The 20,290-nt window shown below is 48.8% G+C and overlaps 1 protein-coding gene across 2 annotated transcripts in view; it reads right to left on the reverse strand.

The window, feature by feature from the left end:
• The window catches only part of rarab (retinoic acid receptor, alpha b), a 69,270-nt gene that overhangs the window by 15,131 nt on the left and 33,849 nt on the right, over window positions 1–20,290 (reverse strand). Inside the window, exon 1 of one of the 2 annotated variants that reach the window (XM_027017847.2) lies at window positions 2,348–2,519. The exons of the other annotated variant lie outside the window; for it this stretch is intronic. Within the exon in view, the coding sequence (XP_026873648.1) occupies window positions 2,348–2,519 (172 nt within the window). Of the gene's footprint in view, window positions 1–2,347; window positions 2,520–20,290 lie in introns of those variants that run through there. 2 annotated transcript variants of the gene reach the window in all.

The raw sequence follows: 20,290 nt of genomic DNA on the forward strand, positions 1-20,290 counted from the left end.
ATCACACACATCGGTCCGTCTCTCCATGTGTCCATCCACAGGTCCACCTGTCCGTGTTTCCATCTAATCTCTCCAGCCGTTTATTCGTTCCCGGCTCTGAGGCCCACTACCGGGGGCTAGTCTTCCACTCAGTTGCTGTCTCTTTCATGGCACGAAGACAGGACTTCCCCTACTCCCACTGTACAGGGAGCTCAGCTGGACCCACGCTGGATGTCTAGCACGGACTCCAGCCCCCCCACAAAGAAGAGTCCCCTTTCACCACACTTAATGGGCATGTATATGTCTACTGATGCATGAAAGATTTCCCCGGTTATTTTACAGTGTAAGAGCTTTCTAGGACACACATTTCTCCACTATAAGACCACACGGGATGTTTGTGTGTGTATGCATTTATGCACGCACGCACACACACACACACACACTATATACATAGTGCAGTGCTCTTTCAGATAATCACCAAGAACACACAGAGAACAGTGTCTGCCAATTGAATCCTGTTTAACATTTACCATTTCCACGGCACCAGCGAAATGTTTATAGCTTTAGAAATATAAATTCAAACACCCATATTTTACCATTGCCATAGACCATTATTCTTATAAATAAACATTTGTCTCAGAAGAAGGGCCTGTTCTCTGATGACAGTGGCCTCACGGGGGAAATGTGCTTGTGTGTGGGTGCATTTTTGTGTGGGTGGGCGGGTTGGTGTCTGCGTGCGTGGAGATCAGTCTGCCTCCCGTCACTCTGCTGCGCCAAGCCTGTGTGATGGAGAGCTTTTCAAACAGCCCATGATGGATCCCCCCTGAGATCCGGCAAGCCCGGGGTGGTGGGCAGGGCCTAGCGTAAAGCTAGGATGGCCACCCTCCCTGGTGACCACGCAGGCAAAAGCCTGCAGGAAGGTCAGAGAGTCCGTTAATAAAAACACTCGTATTGCAGAAGTGACGGAGAGTACAGGATCTGCCGCCTGCAGTGTGGAAACGAGGAACAAAGTGCGTGATCTGTATTAACGGTGTTTATTCTATAAACACTGAATAGCGTGTTATTTATTCAGTTATAAATTATGAAAAGGACCGTGTATATTAAGGTCAAATCAACAGGCAGACATTACCTTGTGCGCGCGGAAGATCAACTCTAAGACCACTACACTAAAAGCCACGCCACTTAATAGACCGTCATGGGTGTCTAATACAGAAGCGGAATGTGTGGTTCGTATTTATTTGCAATACAGTGCTGTGGACACAGACAGACAGCTTTTTAACGCCGGGGAAACTGCGGTCCCAGCCAGAAGCACAGTGTCATTAGCGCAGGAAAGAAACAACGCGCGTCCAACAAACCGACGCTGGGCACGGCTCGGCGTGCGCGACACTTCTCTAAAGTGAGCGGCCGGCCCAGTCTCCGCTGCAACTGGAAACAAGAGCATCAAGACTACAAAGTCCTGCGTGCATGATCGCACCGCAGTCTAAAGCTAGCTGAACGCTCACGAGGTAGGCCTCGCGATGCAAGAGGAACGCGCGTGGGTCACGAGCAGCAGGCTGAGAGTCGAGCAAGGCCCTCGGGTATGTGTGAGTGTGTGACAAAAAAACAAACAACCCACAATATGAGCACGTTATCCCCGACAGTGCGTTCCTCCAGGGGACTGGGGGTAAGCACTTCTCCATACGAAAAGGACGCTGAGCTGCAGAACAAATCGCCCCTCAAACAGGCTTACAGGAGCTTACCGATGTCCACGCGTCCAAACCATTGTTGGGGGCCGTGTTTCCGGGCAGATCCAGGCCCGTGAAATGTCGCACTCGTGCTGAGAGAGCACACCAGACCTTGTGACAAGCACGAACCCAAATAGCATGCCGCCTTCTCGCGCATATGCAGCAACTGTCTCACTGCGCGACGAATCTCCATTAACTTTTAAAAAACTTTTCATACACAAACAAACAGTCCTTTTGGGGGAGAATGCCCTTAAACTGGGGCTATGAGGGACTGCAAACTGGCTAATGAATTATCAAGACGTTCAGCCTACACACACACACTTAACAAGAGTAAATGTCCTTCGTGGAATAAGCGAACCACTTCAGGATGTAATGCAGCGGTAAAAGCGTAAACTGCTAGTCATCTCACCTACATCTCTAAGATCGAGCTAGACTTAATCCCTCGTGCAAAAGTTACATACCGCGCGCTCATCACCTGGCACGCAGCCACCTGAAGTCCCGGGAGCGACTGCGTTCTAAAACACGGGATTTGTCGATTAAAACAGCCAAAGGATTTCATCGTCGCCTAAAGCGGTTTCGTATGGACCCATCCAACTTTGGAAAAGTGCGGTTCGCGCAGCAAAGCAAGCAAAACTGTCACCTACAATGACTAGAGCCGCTCCAGTGCGGGTTCCTGATGGTGCCGTATCCCCGCGACGATCCCGACACGAGGCCTTTATCCGGGATCAAACAGCCGCGATTCTGGTGGTAGTAATCCAGGGGTATGAAAGGGTTAGGGCTGGGGCTCAGCCCCACTACGTCCACGCTCTCGTACATGGTGCAAAATGCAATCCCCCCCCGCCCCCCAAAAAAAAGGGTCTCTTTCCTCTAGCCGTCCGTATTAGCCTTCGCTTTCGAATGCAAGGCTTGAAATCATCGACTTAAAAAGTAATCTTTTTAGCACGCACAGGTTGACCAACCCAGCAAGACGATTCTGCAACAGGCGGCACTTGACGAGATGTTATTCGCTGCAAAGTCTCGAAAACTTGGCCTGCACGCAAAACTCGGAACCGTCTCGGTAACAAACTCGACGACAGTCCATAGTGGCATGGATGCATTCCTCACCCGGCGATTATTTGGTTTGACGTCGTTGCATAGTTACAATGCGTTAAATGTACGTGTTAACGTTCAGACCTCCAGGCTTTAATTACGTTGAATAAAACCGCGTGCAAGTGTGGCAAAAGTAAAGGTGCTATGCCCGCGCGGCACGAAAAAAAAGAAAAACTGATAAAAAATGTGCAGCTCCAAAATCGCTTTGGGAAAATGGATTTAGCAGCAATCCAACGAGTTAACAGCCTTAAAGCAAAACATCAACGCGTGAGTCCGACGAGATCCAAAAACGGCCCAGTGCTGTTCTGCCTCATATTTACTCCACGCGAGCTGTCCAATTCCACGAGACACCGTCTCGTCTCGCGTAGACAGCGCCACGGCGGAAAACACAAAAAACTTCGTCCTACTTCGACCTACTTTCTCGAAACAGAGCGAGCGGGCACATTCAAAGTCTCCCCGACGTCCCGCGGTCCTTTATTTCTATATTTCAGACAGATTCCCGTACAAGCCGAGCACCCTTCTCGAGGGTGTCTCCGTCCATCCTCGAGGACACCCTACACCGCAAATTCTGACGAGCGTCGGCAGCTGCGCAGAGACCCCGCCCCCTGCGCCCTCTGGCAACGCCCCCCCGGCTTTCCTCGCCTCTCATTGGCTACGGCACAAGCGTAGTCGTGCTATTCTTCTCGACACGACGTGCAAAACTGTTCCGCGAGCGGCGGAGCAGGCGAAAATGGGTCCGCGGTTGAAAAGGAGACATTGCGCAATGCGTTAACGTGAAGACGGCCCGCGCCACGTGAGAAGAGCCACATTGGGATTGCGTTTGTGTCGTTGCTGGGGGGAAAATAAACGCAAAAGTAGAAGCCGCAGTGGCTTGTTTCAGGGAGCAACAACAAGGACTCTGTAAAATATGAGCTACAGCCGGAAAAGCAACCCGCATGCACACGCAGTCACCATAACTCGCAGAAGGGATCTAATTAAATAGCAAATTCAGACTCGCTGCTTGGGCCATACAATAGTTCGCAGGTTGCCTATTCAAAAGGGAGAACATCGGCGGTCGCAGCACTTAACCAAAGCCCCCAGCAGAAAGGCCAGTCTGCGAGCGGTGTTTATAACAAGACAATGAATAGTCAAGCAGCGGGCCGGCGGCATCAGTCAGGCCGGCACCCCAAGGCTGCTGCCAGCCAGAGATGGCTCCATCCATCAGGGGAGCGATATACTAGCTGCGCCTTATTTCCCGGCTTCGGTGCTTGGATTTTTGTCCTTGACATGCAGTAGGGAGAATATTGATTTTACACAAAAGGGCTCCGTTTTTTTCCCAGTAGCAACACGTTATTTAATGAACGTGCCCCTTAAATCTGCCCCGATTCTTATCACGAAATGAAACGACCGAAGTGCAGCCTGTGATTGATACGGCTCATGACACGCGCTTTCAGTCTGATTATTAAAGAAGAGTTTCACATAATTCTGCCCAAAAGCACTTAACTTATTCCGCAGGAAGCGGCTTGAGCGAGAACGAACAGTCATATATTAATTAAAGCAAGCTCTCTCTCTCTCTCTCTCTCATATATATATATATATATAGAAACAGCCGCGGAGTCTTTTCACCGGAGTAAGGAAACTGTCTTAAACCGACACCCAGTTATGCCAAAGTCGACCTTGAACAAATGAACGCGACCCTCCTCAAAGATTTAGCGTGCCAGTGGCAGCATAATAAAGCGATCACAATAAAGCTAATGACTCTGAAAGGCCGCGCACGGAACAGATGGTCCACAGGAAACGACGTCTTATTTCGCTCATGTCAGAGACAAGCACTCTGGGACAGAGAGGAAACAGCAACGGGACGACAGCAAAACGATAAAAACACTCGGAAGCGTAGCAGTGACCAGGACGAGACGAAGGCGGTGTAACACCACACACGCGCGACAAAAACGCTCATATCTGGTTGACAGAATGACTTGTATATTGCAAGGTGTGCACAGTAGATTGGAAAGACAAATGGTTCAATTCAAACACAGAAACTGTGTGTGTGAGTGAGTGTGTGTGAGAGAGAGACATCAGTTGTGCATTTTCCAAGGGACAGGAACATAAAGGCATTGTTAAACTGCATAGGCACTATGGTTAAGCTGTGGGACAGACTGCAGCAGAGGAAATAATCTCTGATAAACAAGATAACCAAAGCTGCAAATTAAGACACTTGACTACTTTGTGCATTAGTGAAATTTAAACACCAAAACGCATCTCAACAGTTTAGTTAGAAGTCAGAGTTAAACTAGGAAAGAACACTGTTGCGATCCTAAATATATCCTAAGCAAAATAACTACACATCAAGGGGAACTAGTTGGGTCTTAGACAGAGGCAAATTAGCCAAAGTTCTCAGTCTGTGGAGGTTTAGGCAGCCAGGGTGAGAGTGCAGATGAAATGCTTGGGGGGGTGGGAATTCAAAGTCTTTATTGCAGAAGGAGGAAATGCATGAGAAAGCCTGCCGGCAAGTTGAAAGGCTGAGACTATTTATTACCTCCAGCTCCCCTCCTCCCGCTCACAACCCTCAAATACGCATGAAAATGCTTTACTGTCCCGTGTGTCCACACACAGCACACGGGACACTCGGCTCGGTCCTCTCCCAGCCGACACGCCATGACCTTTAGTCAGAAATCAAAACGGATGCGTGCAGCCCGGGCATTAAAGCTCGCCGGCTTTGAGCCGAGCCATTTTACCGGATTTGTTAACAAAGCAAGTGTATTGTGAAGCTTAAAAACTGCCATACAAGCTCCCATCTGCTAGTTTTTAAAAGGTTTAAAAAGTTAGTAAATTGTAGCCACCTCCCCTTTGTATTTGTGTACATTCATAAAACAAATCATAGTATTTTTCAGGCAACTATCCCCCCATATTTTACTTAAACTTGGGTTCAGACCTGGACATGACAAAGTTTCAGTACGACGGCAATCCTCAAATAGCCACATTTGCTCTAGTTCATAATTGTGGTGGTCACATGACTCTTTTTACCCAACTTGCTCTACTTCAAAGAGCAGATGTGTCTTTCACATATCCAACAATGTGTCCTGCACTACTACAACAAAAAAGCTTGTTAATGATTGCCCAAACTACTTGTAATATGCACTCCTCTGTGTGTGTACCCTCACATAATTGGCTACCAATTACAGAATGCGTAACCGATAACATTTGAAGCACAGACCTCTGAAAAGATTTTGCAAAAGGAGAAAGGCTAGCAATACAATTCATATCAAACTACATTTCCCACAAATGTCTTAGGCATTTACCCACAACTGTATTAAGCATGGGTAAGTGATGCAATCATTAAACAGATCCCCAAAAAAGCGCAGGAAGGCAGGAACATCGCAGCTTGGGCCTTGGCCTCCCGCCTCAAGTCTGTGTCCTGGGACTAACGCTCCTGGTCGGGGTTGGCATCTGGTGTGGATTAGCTACTGCGAGATGTCGTCCAGATGAGCAGGCCTGCTGAGCCGCGGCCTTTTGTGATCCTGCATTCTAAGGTCCCTGCAGCAAATGATGGATTCACACATTTAGGTCTCAGTGCCAGACCACTTTTTATGGTGGTTTTTTTTCCCCCTTCCTGTGTGTGTGTGTGTATGTCAAGATTTCAGTAACATTTCAAAAGTCTATATCCACTACAGCTCTACTAACATTTAGAAGTAAAATTTGGAGCTGGTACTGAAGCTGCACAATTTATTTATTGCTAAATATTATTGCCATATTGTCCTTTACAATACCAATATCACAGAAGGCTGTGATATGCAAATGGACCTCTAGCAAATCCCATTTTTATTGTTTTTTTTGTATGTGCTTTGAGCATCCTGACCAGTTTCGACATTCCAGATGATGTTTTGATATATTACAGCATCCAAACAATGCAAGTAACTGCAATCTCACCACATCAGGAGTCACTGCTGTGTGGAAATATTACAAGGAGAGCCACAATCACAATATATCGCCACATCATCACATTTTCACCCTTGCTGTGTAGCATTAACCGGCCTCTTCCTGGTGAAATGGGGGCAGGTTTAGCCAGCGAAACAATCAGTCATGCCCACACTTCATGCCAACTGTCCCACGTCTATGGCATCACAACCCATCTACAGCCTCACTCACGGACAGAGGGCACAAGGCTTACTCTCTAGACTTGTGTGCGCGCACACAAGTGTTTGTGTGTGCATGTGTGCTACTAAAAGAGAGCAGGAGAGTGCGTGATAGAAGATACCAGAGATTATGTTTGTACTTTTCCGATTAAGCCATTTCAGCTGTGTCATTAGCCGTATGGTTGCAGCAGTCTCTGCAGGGTTTTTAGGTGTGAAATTTTATGCACGTGCGTAGATGGGATATGTGTGTCCTCGCGCGCCTTGGCAAACGCGATGGGCTTTGTTTTCCCCCAGCTGCAGCGGCCCAGACGCAGGGCGAGTGCAACAGGGAAACATGCAGCGCTGGTTCAAATGTTAATGGCCCATTTGAAACCGTCTGCTTAGCCAGCAGGTCTGCGGGAACAAAAGGCCATAGAGGTGCAGCTTGCAGGGTCCTGGCTCAGGACATGACAAACACAGCAGGGAGCAGGACAGGCCGCTCTGGGGAGGACGTGCAGGGCTGGCGGACAGAGCAGCGCAAGGCCCACCAAGGACAGCACATCGGGGGGCAGTTGGGGTCACCCCCTCATCATCAGCATTTCAAAGGGGCTGGGAGTGGGGTGAGGGGTGAGGGGTGGGGGGTAGGGGAGGTTTGTTGACCCCAGTCCCTGTCAGTGGGCTACTCCATCTTCTGTGGATGGTAATGAGATGAAAAGGATCCCTCCCTTTAAAACCACACAGACCACATCAGTGAGTGAATGATCATGTGTGTGTGTGTGTGTGTGTGTGTGTGTGTGTGTGTGTGTGTGTGTGTGTGTGTAACAGAGAGAGATAGATTCGCTTTCCAAACAGACCCATTACCTTGATACATTCCCAGAGGCAAATCCCGTTCCTTCACTCATTCACTCACTCACTCGTTCACTCACTCATTCGTTCACTCACTCACTCTCCTGAGAGGGGGTGGCCTAGGCAGTAAGAATTTATTACATCAGATAAGTGACAAAAAAACCAAAACAAAAGCCAGTGATTTCTCAATTCCAGAAATTTAAACACACACACACACACACAGAGCAGTCTCCTAGGCATGCTGCTTCTATCTTATCAGAGCAGGCCTCCTGCCTATGGTAGAGCTCCTATCAGCGTGTATAAGAGCATCAGGCTGCTTGAGCAACAATAGGCAGCCCCTAATCCCTGCAGCTTAGCCACACACACACACACACACACACACACACACACACACACACACACACACACACACACACACACACACACACACACACACACACACACACACACACACACACACACACACACACACACACACACACACACACACACACACACACCAATAGGGCCAAGTGTGTTAGCCAAGCCTGCTTTGCATATAGATACAGGGCCTACTGACAAATCGATCCTAAAGGCCAAGGACCTTCACAACCATGCCAACGCAAAGCCTCCACTTCATCACTAAAAGCCTCCTAAAGCCTCTACAGGGAGAACCACGCTAGTCACTTTGTCCCAACGCACCACAATGGCCTGGAAAATGTGCCATTATGTCCGCGTGACCCTCCTCTGAGTGCAGTGGCCACTTTGGGGGTGGCAATTAACCCATATTTACCCCTCCCTCTCATTCATTTACAATAGCGAGGCCACGGTCTGACAGGGGGGATCTGGAGGGGTTACCAGCCCAGGGTCTGACACAGGGATCTGGAGAGATCTTCCTCAGCTCTTTGACATGGAAATGGCTGAGGGTTCGATGAATGCTGACTGCAGGGAGATGTTAATGAATGACAGCATGAATTCCGATTTCAAGCGAATTCCAAAGACTCCTCACCTCCCTTGGCCTCCAATCGCCCCCCCACCTCTGAAAACATGACGCGTCCCAAATGGGGGTGATGTACGAACATTTCTTAACGTTCTGTCTGATAATCTGACAAAGACCATTCTGGACACTAAACCCATGCAAGAGTTACACGGCAGCAAATTTTATGTTAGGACGTCCCTTTATGTAAAGAAGTGGATGCATGTGTATTTTTCCTATTATTCTATGAAACTATATCCACTTTGCATACTTGTACATAATTGTAAAGATAAGTAAAGATATGATTCAATAAACACCAAAGATGAATCGGGTCTCCAAAATGCACTGCAGACATTCAACAAGTGCTGGTTAGGCCAGGAACTATGCGGAGACATTTTGTGTGAGTATGAGTACATGTTTCAATCGTATGTCCTGGTGTGAGAAATGAGCGTTTTCTTAAATCCGCACGTCCTGGGGAAAAGGACCTCGGGGGTGGGGTGTGGGTTTGGGGGAGGTGTGGGGGTGGAGGAGAGGCTGTGTTTCCAGGCAGGAGGGTGAGCACAGGGGTGAGGCCTCTGCGCTGAGAATATTTAACTTACAACCTAGTGGACCATCTGCAAGGAGCACCTGCCCCCAAACAGTCCAGCTCGCTCATCCTCTCTCAAAGGCTCGCACGCACGCACACAAGCTCTTTCTAAAAAAAAAATAAATGCATTTTGCATTACTTGCATTCTGCACACACAAATCCATCTCCTAATCATGTACACGACAAATAAACTAAATTCCTCCTGTAGGTTAAAGCTGACATGGAGAGCAGCATTGTTCATATCCACTGTTCATATCTTTTGCTTGCTCGTGGCTGGATGGCTACAGCGCTTTCAGACCTACAGGACGTTGTAGCTGAAGAGGAATGACGGTCATGGAGACAGAGCGGCTCAGGAACGGTACGGAACTGTGAAGAGAGAGCAGCTCAGGAACGGTACGGCACATTTCCACAACTGTTTACTTAACTCTTTGGGTCACAAATCCATCTCATTGCCAAGGTGAACCTTTTCTAAACAGAAAGGCAAGCAGGCTTGCATGGCATTCTCGGAAAGGCAAAGCCCAGCTGTTCTCATTTACACAGACTAACGAGGAAATCTCTCCCCTAGGCCCCACAGGCTTAGAGGCCCAAAGATCTGATTCAGGTGACGAAATTCCAAAGGATTTTCCTTACGGATATTAAGCAACAGTCCCAGCATGTGCGTGTGCCACGGGCGCCGTGAAATGTAAACAAGCGCAGTCCGGCGATAACCTCCGCGCGCCTTCAGTCAGAGGATAAAAGACAGTCTGTGCAGAGGATTCTGGGGCACGTCCTGTTTGGTTATTCTGTGCCTTCTGAGTCCCTCCGCATTCTCAGAGTGGATACGTCTGATCAGCCTGGACGGGATTCCCCCAAAGCCCCCCGGGAGGGGTGGGGGCGTTTAACACGCAAGCATTCCAACCCTCGGCCCACTTGGACTACGCAGAGACTCACACTCGGAGGGGCAGTGAACTTTCCGACTCCAGACTGCAGCCTGGGAAAACGAGCATGCCGGCGTCCCAGAAGCCCCTGTGCGTGCTCAATCCTACAGGAGCAGAAGTCGGACCTGGCACAGCCGTGAGAGGCTGGGAAGCAAATGGACTGAAGCACGTTTCAGTTAGAAGCTCTGATTACACGAAGATCTGATTACACGAAGATCTGATTTCATGAAGCTCATTTGTAGGCTCACGTGTTTGGTTTCGCTTATCCAGAGAGAATCGCATATTTCTCAGGGCATTTCTCTCTTTCTGGCTTACGTGCTTTGGTGACATAGAATACTGCACCTTCTTTCGTTTCTAGATCTGCAGCTATATATCAAAAAACAGTTTCTGTGATCCTCCATTTAGAAACGGGTGTCTTGTCTGATTCCAGAAGTAAACAGGAGTAAAACAGCAGCGCTACGTCACTGGTCAGATGTTGCCTAATGTGTGAACACACAAATCTGCATCATCATCTTTTTTTTATTTCTCTATCCTCCAGCCAAAACAAAAACAGTCATTAGTGTTTTGGATGGCGCGTGTTTATGAGTTACACCTGACGGGTTTGAGCTTCCGTAAAACTGCACAGAACACGCCCTTTCGCGCCCCCCCCCCCCCCCCACTGCAGCTCCAAGCTCCATGCTGAAGGACGTGTCTCCGCCCATTGCCCTCCGTGCCTGGAAAACCATCAGTCCAGAGGTCTTGACGTCCAGAGTTCCGGAGAGGACGCGTCCTACCTCTCGCAAATGGGCAGCGTGATGGCGGAACTGGCCTGACACGTCCTCCCACAGACGTAGCCAAGGAAACAGACGTAGCCAAGGCAACGGCCAACACAACGGACGCTCCGGCAAAAGCAAAAAAGGGCCATCCAGCCACTGCAGTGGTAGTCAGACAGATCTCCGCGGGGCTGCGGGTGGAGGCCTCTGGGGTCTCACTCCTCTTCCCTCCTGCTCCTTCAACACGGCACGTACTCGGCTCGCGGAGCGCTCTATAACAGGAGCACTGCACAGTCTGCTGTGATCCTCGCGCAGCAGGCTCAGGGCCCCAGGATGCAGGCTGCTCTCCTGGTCATGTGACCTGTCAGAGGTGTCGTACTCTCCTGGTCATGTGACCTGTCAGATGTGTTTTACTGGGTTCTACCGACTCAACGATGAGCCCTTGGCTGGAGTGCAAATGGTGTTCTGCTTCGTCAGTAGGACCCAGGGCGCTTGCAAACACACGCACACACACATGCACACGCACGCACACACGCACGCACGCACGCGCACACACACGCGCACACACACGCGCACACACACGCGCACACACACACGCACACACACACGCACACACACACGCACACACACACAAAGCCTTTGCGAGACTGGCATATGGCATGGGGCGGCGCTGCAGACTCAAAGCTGGCAGTCTGTCAGTGGTGCTTAACAACGGGAAACTCTGCCCATGTGTTACGGATGAGCAGGAAATGATCAGGTGAAGGAGGCAGCTCCTCTGTGACCCACCAGCCCACCCCACCACAGCGCATTCTTTCAGACGGCACCCGCACACCCTGGCCAGGATGAGTCACTCGATTAGCCCAGATGTGCTGCCGCTTGGGCTTGGCACCTTCCAGTGGAAGGAGGTGGGTACAGGGTGACATGCTGTGGCATCAAAAGAACTAATGGATGCAAGCCATGGTCATGAACTGTGTGTGTGTGTGTGTTTGGAAGCGGATTATACTCAACACACGAGTGTTACCCCACGGTCATGAACACGTTCTCCACGAGCTTAAGAAAGATGAGGTTTGCTGTACGAGAACACATCATGCGTGTTTATACGTCATGTGTGCATTCCAACACACGCACAATGAGGAAGCAAGAGTGAGGTATGCACACGCACACACACACACACACGCACTGTTGTGAGGAGAAAAGGTAAGGTACATTCTAGGTCTGTGTGTTTGTGTGCACACGTGTGTGTGTATGTGTGTGTGTGTGTGTGTGTGTGAGTGAGAGAGAGAGAGAGAGTGAGTGAGTGAGAGAGTGTGTGTGGGCAGAGCCATCCTGCCCAATTTTGGCTTTTCAGCTGAACTGGTTTAAAAGCTGAAGTGTGTGCTTGAGATGTGTGGTTGGAATTTTGAGATGTGCTGAAATTCAGAAGCCAAAATCCAACTGGATAACTTGTGAAAAAAACCCTCATCTTCTCCTGCTACTGCTACTGAAGATGATGAAGAAGATGATGATGATGATGATGGATACATCAACACATTTAGGGCCTCCAGCTTTAGTGACATTCTTCATCTAGATGAGTGTGTGTCACATTAACGCACAAAACTTTCAGGTTTTTGTCTGAGCTGAGCTGCATGCGACAGACAGGCACCAGGCTGGTTCTCTCCTCCTCTCCCTGTCTACACTGATGCTGTTTCATTCCTGTTTGTTTGGCTGGACAGTACAGCGAGGTGGTCCTCCCCCACGCCGAGGCTGTTCTGATACCACCTCCTTAAATGCTCCCCCCACAGACAGACATGCAGGGACACACACACACCCACCTCACTCCCAGCACTTGCTGGTGACGGATAAACATTGTCTGCAGGCAGTAAATTTCAGTCTTTGTCTCACAACCCAATAAACCACTTTGTTCTCCAAGAGCAAAGAGGACCAGACTGGAGCTCTGCAGAAAAGGAGGGCGTGCGCACACACACACACACACACACACACACACACACACTCACACCTTCACATGCATAAACACACACAGAAACACCCTGACACATGAACAAATATATACAGACAAACTTAAAACACTCACACACACATGTCTGTATGCAGAAAAAAAGATAAATATATATATATATATATATATATATATATATATATATATATATATATATATATATATATATATATATATATATATATATATATGCGCTACATAACCACCCAATTAATTAATCATGATGGTATAATTCAGGCAACAAGCCAAACTGTTTAAAAACAAACAAACACACAATTGTGCAAAAGTAGAGGACGTATACACACACACACCAATAAGCTCTGTTGGACGGACAAAGGAAAACAAACACATATGTGCATGCAAATACACACACGCACACACATACATGCACCCACACCATTGACATCCCTAGTGACATTAATTGCATGTTTAAGCAGAGATGATTGATGCTTTTCATAGTCTGATTAAGAGGGTGTTTCATCAGCTCCATTAATACTGCTTGTGTGTGTGTGCGCGTGTCTGAAAACAAGACTGTGTTAACACTGTTAACAGGCACACTTCAGGAATCTTCTCAAACAGCCTGATCACGAGTAATACAATATGAGGAAGCAAGCCCTGTGTTAGATGACTCAAGCCCTGTAAATAGAACACACAGCTCACCTGATATACACTCATCAAGGTGTGCGTGCGTGCGTGTGTGTATGTGTGTCTGTGTGTGAGAGAGAGTGAGAAAGAGTGAAATGTTTGGGACCCCTCTCAGTGCATCCTGTGTCATCTCAAGAATGTGACCCCCTGTAAACATGCACACACACACACACACACACACACACACATATATACACACATATCCACACACACATATCCACACACACATATCCACACACACACACACACACACACACACACACACACACACACACACACACACACACACATATATACACACACACACATTTACACACATATATACACACACACACATATATACACACACACACACACACACACATATATACACACACACACACACACACACACATATATACACACACACACACACACACACATATATCCACACACACACACACACATACACACACACACACATACACACACACACATATATACACACACACACACACACACACACACACACACACACACACACACACACACACACACTTCTCTTGCCTACCAGTAAAAGGTTCTTCAGTCTTGTTTAGGGAGGGGGATGAGAGCAGCTGTCCAGTGAGTTATGCTCACTGGTCCCTTTACATCGGCACGCAGCTGCCGTGTTGCCCAGGAGATAAGAGCACTGAGGTGCGTGTGCACCATGGCAACCACGTTCCCTCGCTCCCCCAGTACAACGTGGGACAGAACACAGGCAGCGGGCGATGCGTGCACACTGTTCTGAATATGGCCTGGCATTTATTGCCAACACAGCCCATTCTCATGCATGCTCACAAACAGCTGCTCCCAGAACAGTCTCAGGTACAGGTGAAGAAAAAGCACATCCACACACACAGTGCTTGATTTGGGTTGTGTTGGGTATGAAACAGGCCAGTGACATATTTAGAGCCTCTGAGATGTAGAAGACACCAGACGCGTACACACAAACGACCCCCCCCCCCCCCCCCCCAAAAAGGTGATCATTTTTTAAACACTTCTTAACCATGTCGTCCAGTCAGTAGACTGACTAGTCTCAGGCATTCCATGTGAGTTTCCTACATTTTTATTAATCATGGCATTCACACGATCCTACAAAGAAGCGAGAATTCCTGAACGCAGGACACCCGTTATCATGCCATCTGAACTGTTCCAACGATGTCCTCAGTGCACAGTACAAGACATACAGCAATTGCAATATGGAGCAACATAACTACAACACAACAGCAACACAATGCAAATATAATAAAGCTCTTTTGACCAGCCCCCTTAATGCACACGTGTCAGATGTGCGTGCTGAGGAATGTTACGCCCATGTGAGTGAGGACTAGTCTCCTACAGCAGGCTTTTAACGCCCAGGCACTCACACCCTTTTAGCAGCGGCATCATGAAGGGGTTCCCAGGGGCTAACCACCAGCTTTTCTCACACCGGGTCAGCCAATGGACCCTGCTGGACCCGCGCTGGCGACGTGGAGGAGAACTGGAGAAAGGACTCTGTGCGCGCTGACGTCCGACAGCCCACATGAGCTGGCTTAGGGACACTGGTTCCTATACAGGTCTCCTATCAGGACAATCGCAATCAAACACACACACACACACACACACACACACACACACACACACACACACACACACAATTCCAGGCTTTTGAATAAAGCTGCGAGGATGTGACGAGTGCAAAATTAGTTGTGTGGGTTGAGTGGGATAGGATTTGCAGAGGAAAGGGAAAAACTGAAGAGACCAATGAGAGACTGCTCTCTCAGAGGCCTTCTGACGCTCGCCCAGTTGACACACCTTCCCATGGACCTGTTCTGGCCCCGCCCCCCCCACACCCTACTGCCACAACAGGACTCGCTGCTGCTGCTGGGAAGTTGTTTTTTTTTGTTCCATGCTCTAGCAGGACATGGGCCAGTGATGCCTCACCAAGCACATTACTGTAGGTGCAACTGTGCTCGTTTCTGTCACTCCAAAACCTTTTATAGGAATCACTGTGAGCACTGTGGATATAGTCGGGGTGTGTGTGTGTGTGTGTGTGTGTGTGTGTGTGTGTGTTGGGGCGGGGGTTAGCAGACAACATGTAGTCTGAACTTTTGACTCGCGTCAGACTCTAGCGATACATTGGTTTGTAAGTGTGTTGTTCCTGGTTAAAAAACCCCAGTTCAAATTCACATGTACTTTTACTCTGGTGAGGAGTGAATGATACAGGAGCAGCACCGTGGCTACAGTGTCTCCAGGGTGACAGGGGTTAAAGCTTCCATCAGCACCAACAGAAACTGCCTTGTCCTGCACTTATGAGAAAGCTGTTGTGCTGTGATACAGTTGCTAGGAGACGTCCAGTACAGCCAGAGCCAAAAGTGGCCCTGTCACTGTCAGGGGCTCCTGATTCAGCATACCACCCGAAGCTGACAGAGAAAGCAAGAGTTGAATGTGAGCAAGTCAACTGTTTTTAATGTGAGAAAACTCCTAGTGCAAGGTGTGCACAAGCAGCAAAACACAGACACACAACGCCTGTGGGGTAGGGCATATTAGCTAAACATCAGATCAGACCAGACAAAAACAAAGAGTGATACGAAACCATGAGTGATATTGTCAGGCATGAGCAAAGGAAGACCCCAAACATCAAATCAGACATGCTCACACATGTTCAGACACTGACCACCATGCTCACACTGCGACTTACGGTCGTTGGAGAAGATCACCCCCCCCCCGCCCAATACAGACACCCACCCACCCACACATACATCATAGCCATACAAGCCTAAAAGCACAAGCCAATACACGGTGAAGATCTGAGTCCTGAGGAACAGCAGACAGAAATGTGCTCAGCCCTTTTCTGGATGTAACAGTTAACAGCGTGTCCTGCTGTAAAAGATCACAACATTCACACCGGGAATTACAAATATTTATGTTTGCGACATTGTGGCGGGAGACTTCGGGTCGAAGGGGACGGGAGGCCAGGTGCCTGGAGGAGCAGGAGGAGGTGAAAGGGTGAGGAGTGGGGACAGCTCCACGGAAGGTGGAGGTGTGAGCAGGCGGAGGGACTGATGGCTAGTCTCCTGAATCATGCTTCAGGTCGGGGCGGAGCCCTCAGAAGGCGGCCTGCCGCCTTGCAGCGGCTCAACCGAGGGTCCTACAGGGGCGTGACTCTGGGTCCCGGGGCAGCACTGATTCTTTCCTGTTGTTTAAATACCAGCTGTGACTCCACTGTCACACAGTGAGCTTAGACTATGATGAGGAGAGTGCACAGCAGTGTAAAGGAAAGTCTCATCGCAAGATCAGTAAGCAAACATCAGCAAATGTTTCCCTGTGTGGTGATTCAAACAGTCTAGTTAATTACATCCCATTAGATTTTATTCTCGACCACATCACAAACCCCATCTATGCATGCACACACACACACACACACACACACACACCCTACCTACAAGCAGACAAGCTATAACGGCCATTCTTCATATCCGACGTCTTTCACTCACCATCAACCTCACACACATGCACCCTCACACTTCTAACATGATGTCATTCTCTTATATGCTCTCAAACTCTGTCATACACTATCACAGTCTAACAGACGCACTTTCAAACTTTTGTGCATACAATCTGTCTCTCATACACAATCAAACCAATGAATGGGGTTGATAGTGTGTGAATAAGAATTTAATAATGAACATTCAAGTTTGATAAGCAGTGTGGGTAGCTTGACATGATGGTTTGATTGTGTGTGAGAGTGTTTGATAGTGTGTGTCAAAAATACGATGGTGTATGCATGGGAGTTTGATAGTGTGTGAGAGGCTCAGAAATGAACAAAGAAACCAGATTAATGAGACCACTGTCCTCTTGACAAATAATAAAAAAAAAAAGTTTAAAATATTACTGAAATGTCAACTGCGGCGTGGCAGCAGCAGTAACGGCAGATGACGAGGAGACGCGCCAGCGACGTGTGATTTAACAACCGCGCTGGTACAGGCAACCATAAACAAGTAGTCAGATGCGATTACCACAGTACCAAACACAGCAGGGTTTCTCAAATTAGGCTTCGAGGCCACAGAGAAGCGAGTCATTATCCATAAACGCTGAGGGGGAGATGCGTGGATTACTGCACCGAGCACTTCTATACCGGTATTAGCGGAACTCGCGGCTCCGTGTTGTGGACTCTCACGCGCTACCGAGCTCTCGCGCGTGCGCCATCACACGTCTCGAGCACGCCGACCTTCAACGTTCGTTCACTTTCGGCTCCTTTTCCCACCCACGAATCAAACCTCGCCCGCGCCTTTACGAACGCTCGCGAGCGCGCCGTCAGCGCCTCGGGCACGCTACTAAACTCCGGCGCGCGCGCGCTGCGCCGTGCTCCTCGCGCCATTATTCTTTGCGGTAGGCTCGTGCGTACGTCTCACGGCGTGTGAGAAAGAGACCGGGAGAAATACAGCAGTGCATGCATTGATTTTGAAATGCAGAATTCCAGTGTCAGTTCAACTATATCTACATAAGTATGTTTAAATAGGGGTGCAATTCCAACATGGCTGAGCTGCGCAGATGTCTGCGCTGCGTCACTGCGCAATAACGTCCATACTGCCTAGTACGTCCTACCCATGGCGCACTGCAAGTGAACAGCGACGTAGCAGAAATCAAACGAGAAAAGCTGAGTCACTGCATTATTTCCCTGAAGAACTGAATCACCTTGCTGAGCCTAGGATCTGTTACCTCTTACTCCTGTTTCCGTTGCATTTGAGGAGTGAGCGTGAGAGAGGGAGTGAAAGGGTGTGCGAGTAGGTGTCGGCGAGTGAGGGTGTGCGTATGTCTCTGTAGGCTTGGTCGCTAACACGATCCACTTTGTGGCATTAAGCGCCATTCTATATTTAACTCAGGCATGGCTGGAGGGCATGGCTCTGGGCCTGTCGGTGAGGGAACGAAACCGAGCAGGACTGGCAGAAACAGCGTTCTGCTGTGAGGAACAGCCCAGGCCTGTGGCGCCGGGGAGTGTGAGGGGCGCAGGGAGCCCAGCTCAAGGCCAGGGTCCCGCCCCGCCCCGCCCCCACAAGCAAGATCAACAGATACGCCCGCCCATGGGGGCGTGGCAAACACGAACAGCGTATGGCCAGCCGTTTAGATTTTGCGTGGTTGAAAAAAAGGTTTTTGCTACTTGCAACACAATAAGACCTGCATACTTACACTGCACTAGTGTCCATAAACCCACAAAAAATCACTTAAAACCATTTTTGCCTAATTAATCACAATCTCCTAACCATTCTTGAGGATAACTCATTTTAGATGTATAATTTCCCCCAAAACAACTCCACTTGATGTGCCATGTAATAATCAGGTTATTTCCAAAAGCCTTTCTTTGGTTGTAGATCCCTCTGCATCTCAGTCCATCCAGAACTTTATGTTGTGTCAAGTCCTCTACTGTAGGGACACTGAGCGACATTGCGTACTACTTTGCTATTCTGAAACAACTAATTCTGGGTTTCCAGAAGCATTTAAGCCTGGGCGATCAGGGTGCAGCGTGTGCCGTGGGTGGCACAAAACAAAACCCACTGGGAGGAGAAACTCAAAAGGACAGAGACTAGACCAAGAGTGTAAACACCATGACAATAAATCTGGTTCGTCACAAGTCCACTTCCTCTGACAAGTGACGATGGAGACAGTTTTGGTCTTGGGGGAGTTTTAACAGCTGTTTCAAGAGCCTTTGATAAGAGGATGTTTGGCGTGGAGCGCAATACCGGTACTCTACCAGGGCTTTTGACACTGCCTAGGGTCACAGAATAAACTTGCAGGAGAGGACAGAGTAGATGCAACTCCTTCCTTTCCATGTGAATTAAATGTCTTCCTTCTTTGGCATTTCAGCCTCTTCAAGGCCACACAAAGCCACAAAGCACACACAGTCGTTTCTGTTTGTGTCAAATTTATCGCATCCACAATAATATTAAAAAAAAACAATATAAAGAAATATATTAAAAGTGTTTTTTGTTCATGTTGGACCTTGCATTCAGACTGCAAAAATTCAGTAACAAGATAGACGCTTCGCTGTCATACAATACGTGATGTGTTTCACACAGTTCTCAGGTCACAGCAGAGACCGCCACATTCACACTTTACCTGGAGTGTCATCTTCAGTGCCTCCTGTACAGCGCCCCCAGGTCCCCTGCCTCACAGGCTTACAGTGCCCCCCAGGTCCCCTGCCTCACAGGCTTACAGTGCCCCCCAGGTTCCCTGCCTCACAGGCTTACAGTGCCCCCCAGGTCCCCTGCCTCACAGGCTTACAGTGCCCCCCAGGTCCCCTGCCTCACAAGCCACAACACCTTCCTCAGAGTTTCCTACAACAGCCTGCTGCGTCTGTTTACAAGCCAGCAGGGGTGCTACATGATTAGCCTGTATGTGTGGCAGATAGCTGCTCGTCACACAGCGCTATGCAGCCAGGAACATTACTCAGCCCAGCCCCAGGGGGAGCCCCTGCTTCGTGCCACACTGCTGAGCCCCCTCCTGTTGACAGGACACAGCGTCATTCACCCCAGCCTGCTGCCATCCCAGCTGAACTGAAGAAAACACTGAGAAAACTTTTTACACTTAAAAGTTGGCCAATGTCATCTAAAAGCTGCTGCCTATGAGACTACAGTTCTTGTGAACGTCTACCGGACCTCTGCTAGACACAATACATGTCATATGTGGTATTCCATTTTGGACGTTGTCCC

Source organism: Electrophorus electricus, chromosome 1 (assembly GCF_013358815.1).
Source record: "Electrophorus electricus isolate fEleEle1 chromosome 1, fEleEle1.pri, whole genome shotgun sequence".
Taxonomy (NCBI): domain Eukaryota; kingdom Metazoa; phylum Chordata; class Actinopteri; order Gymnotiformes; family Gymnotidae; genus Electrophorus; species Electrophorus electricus.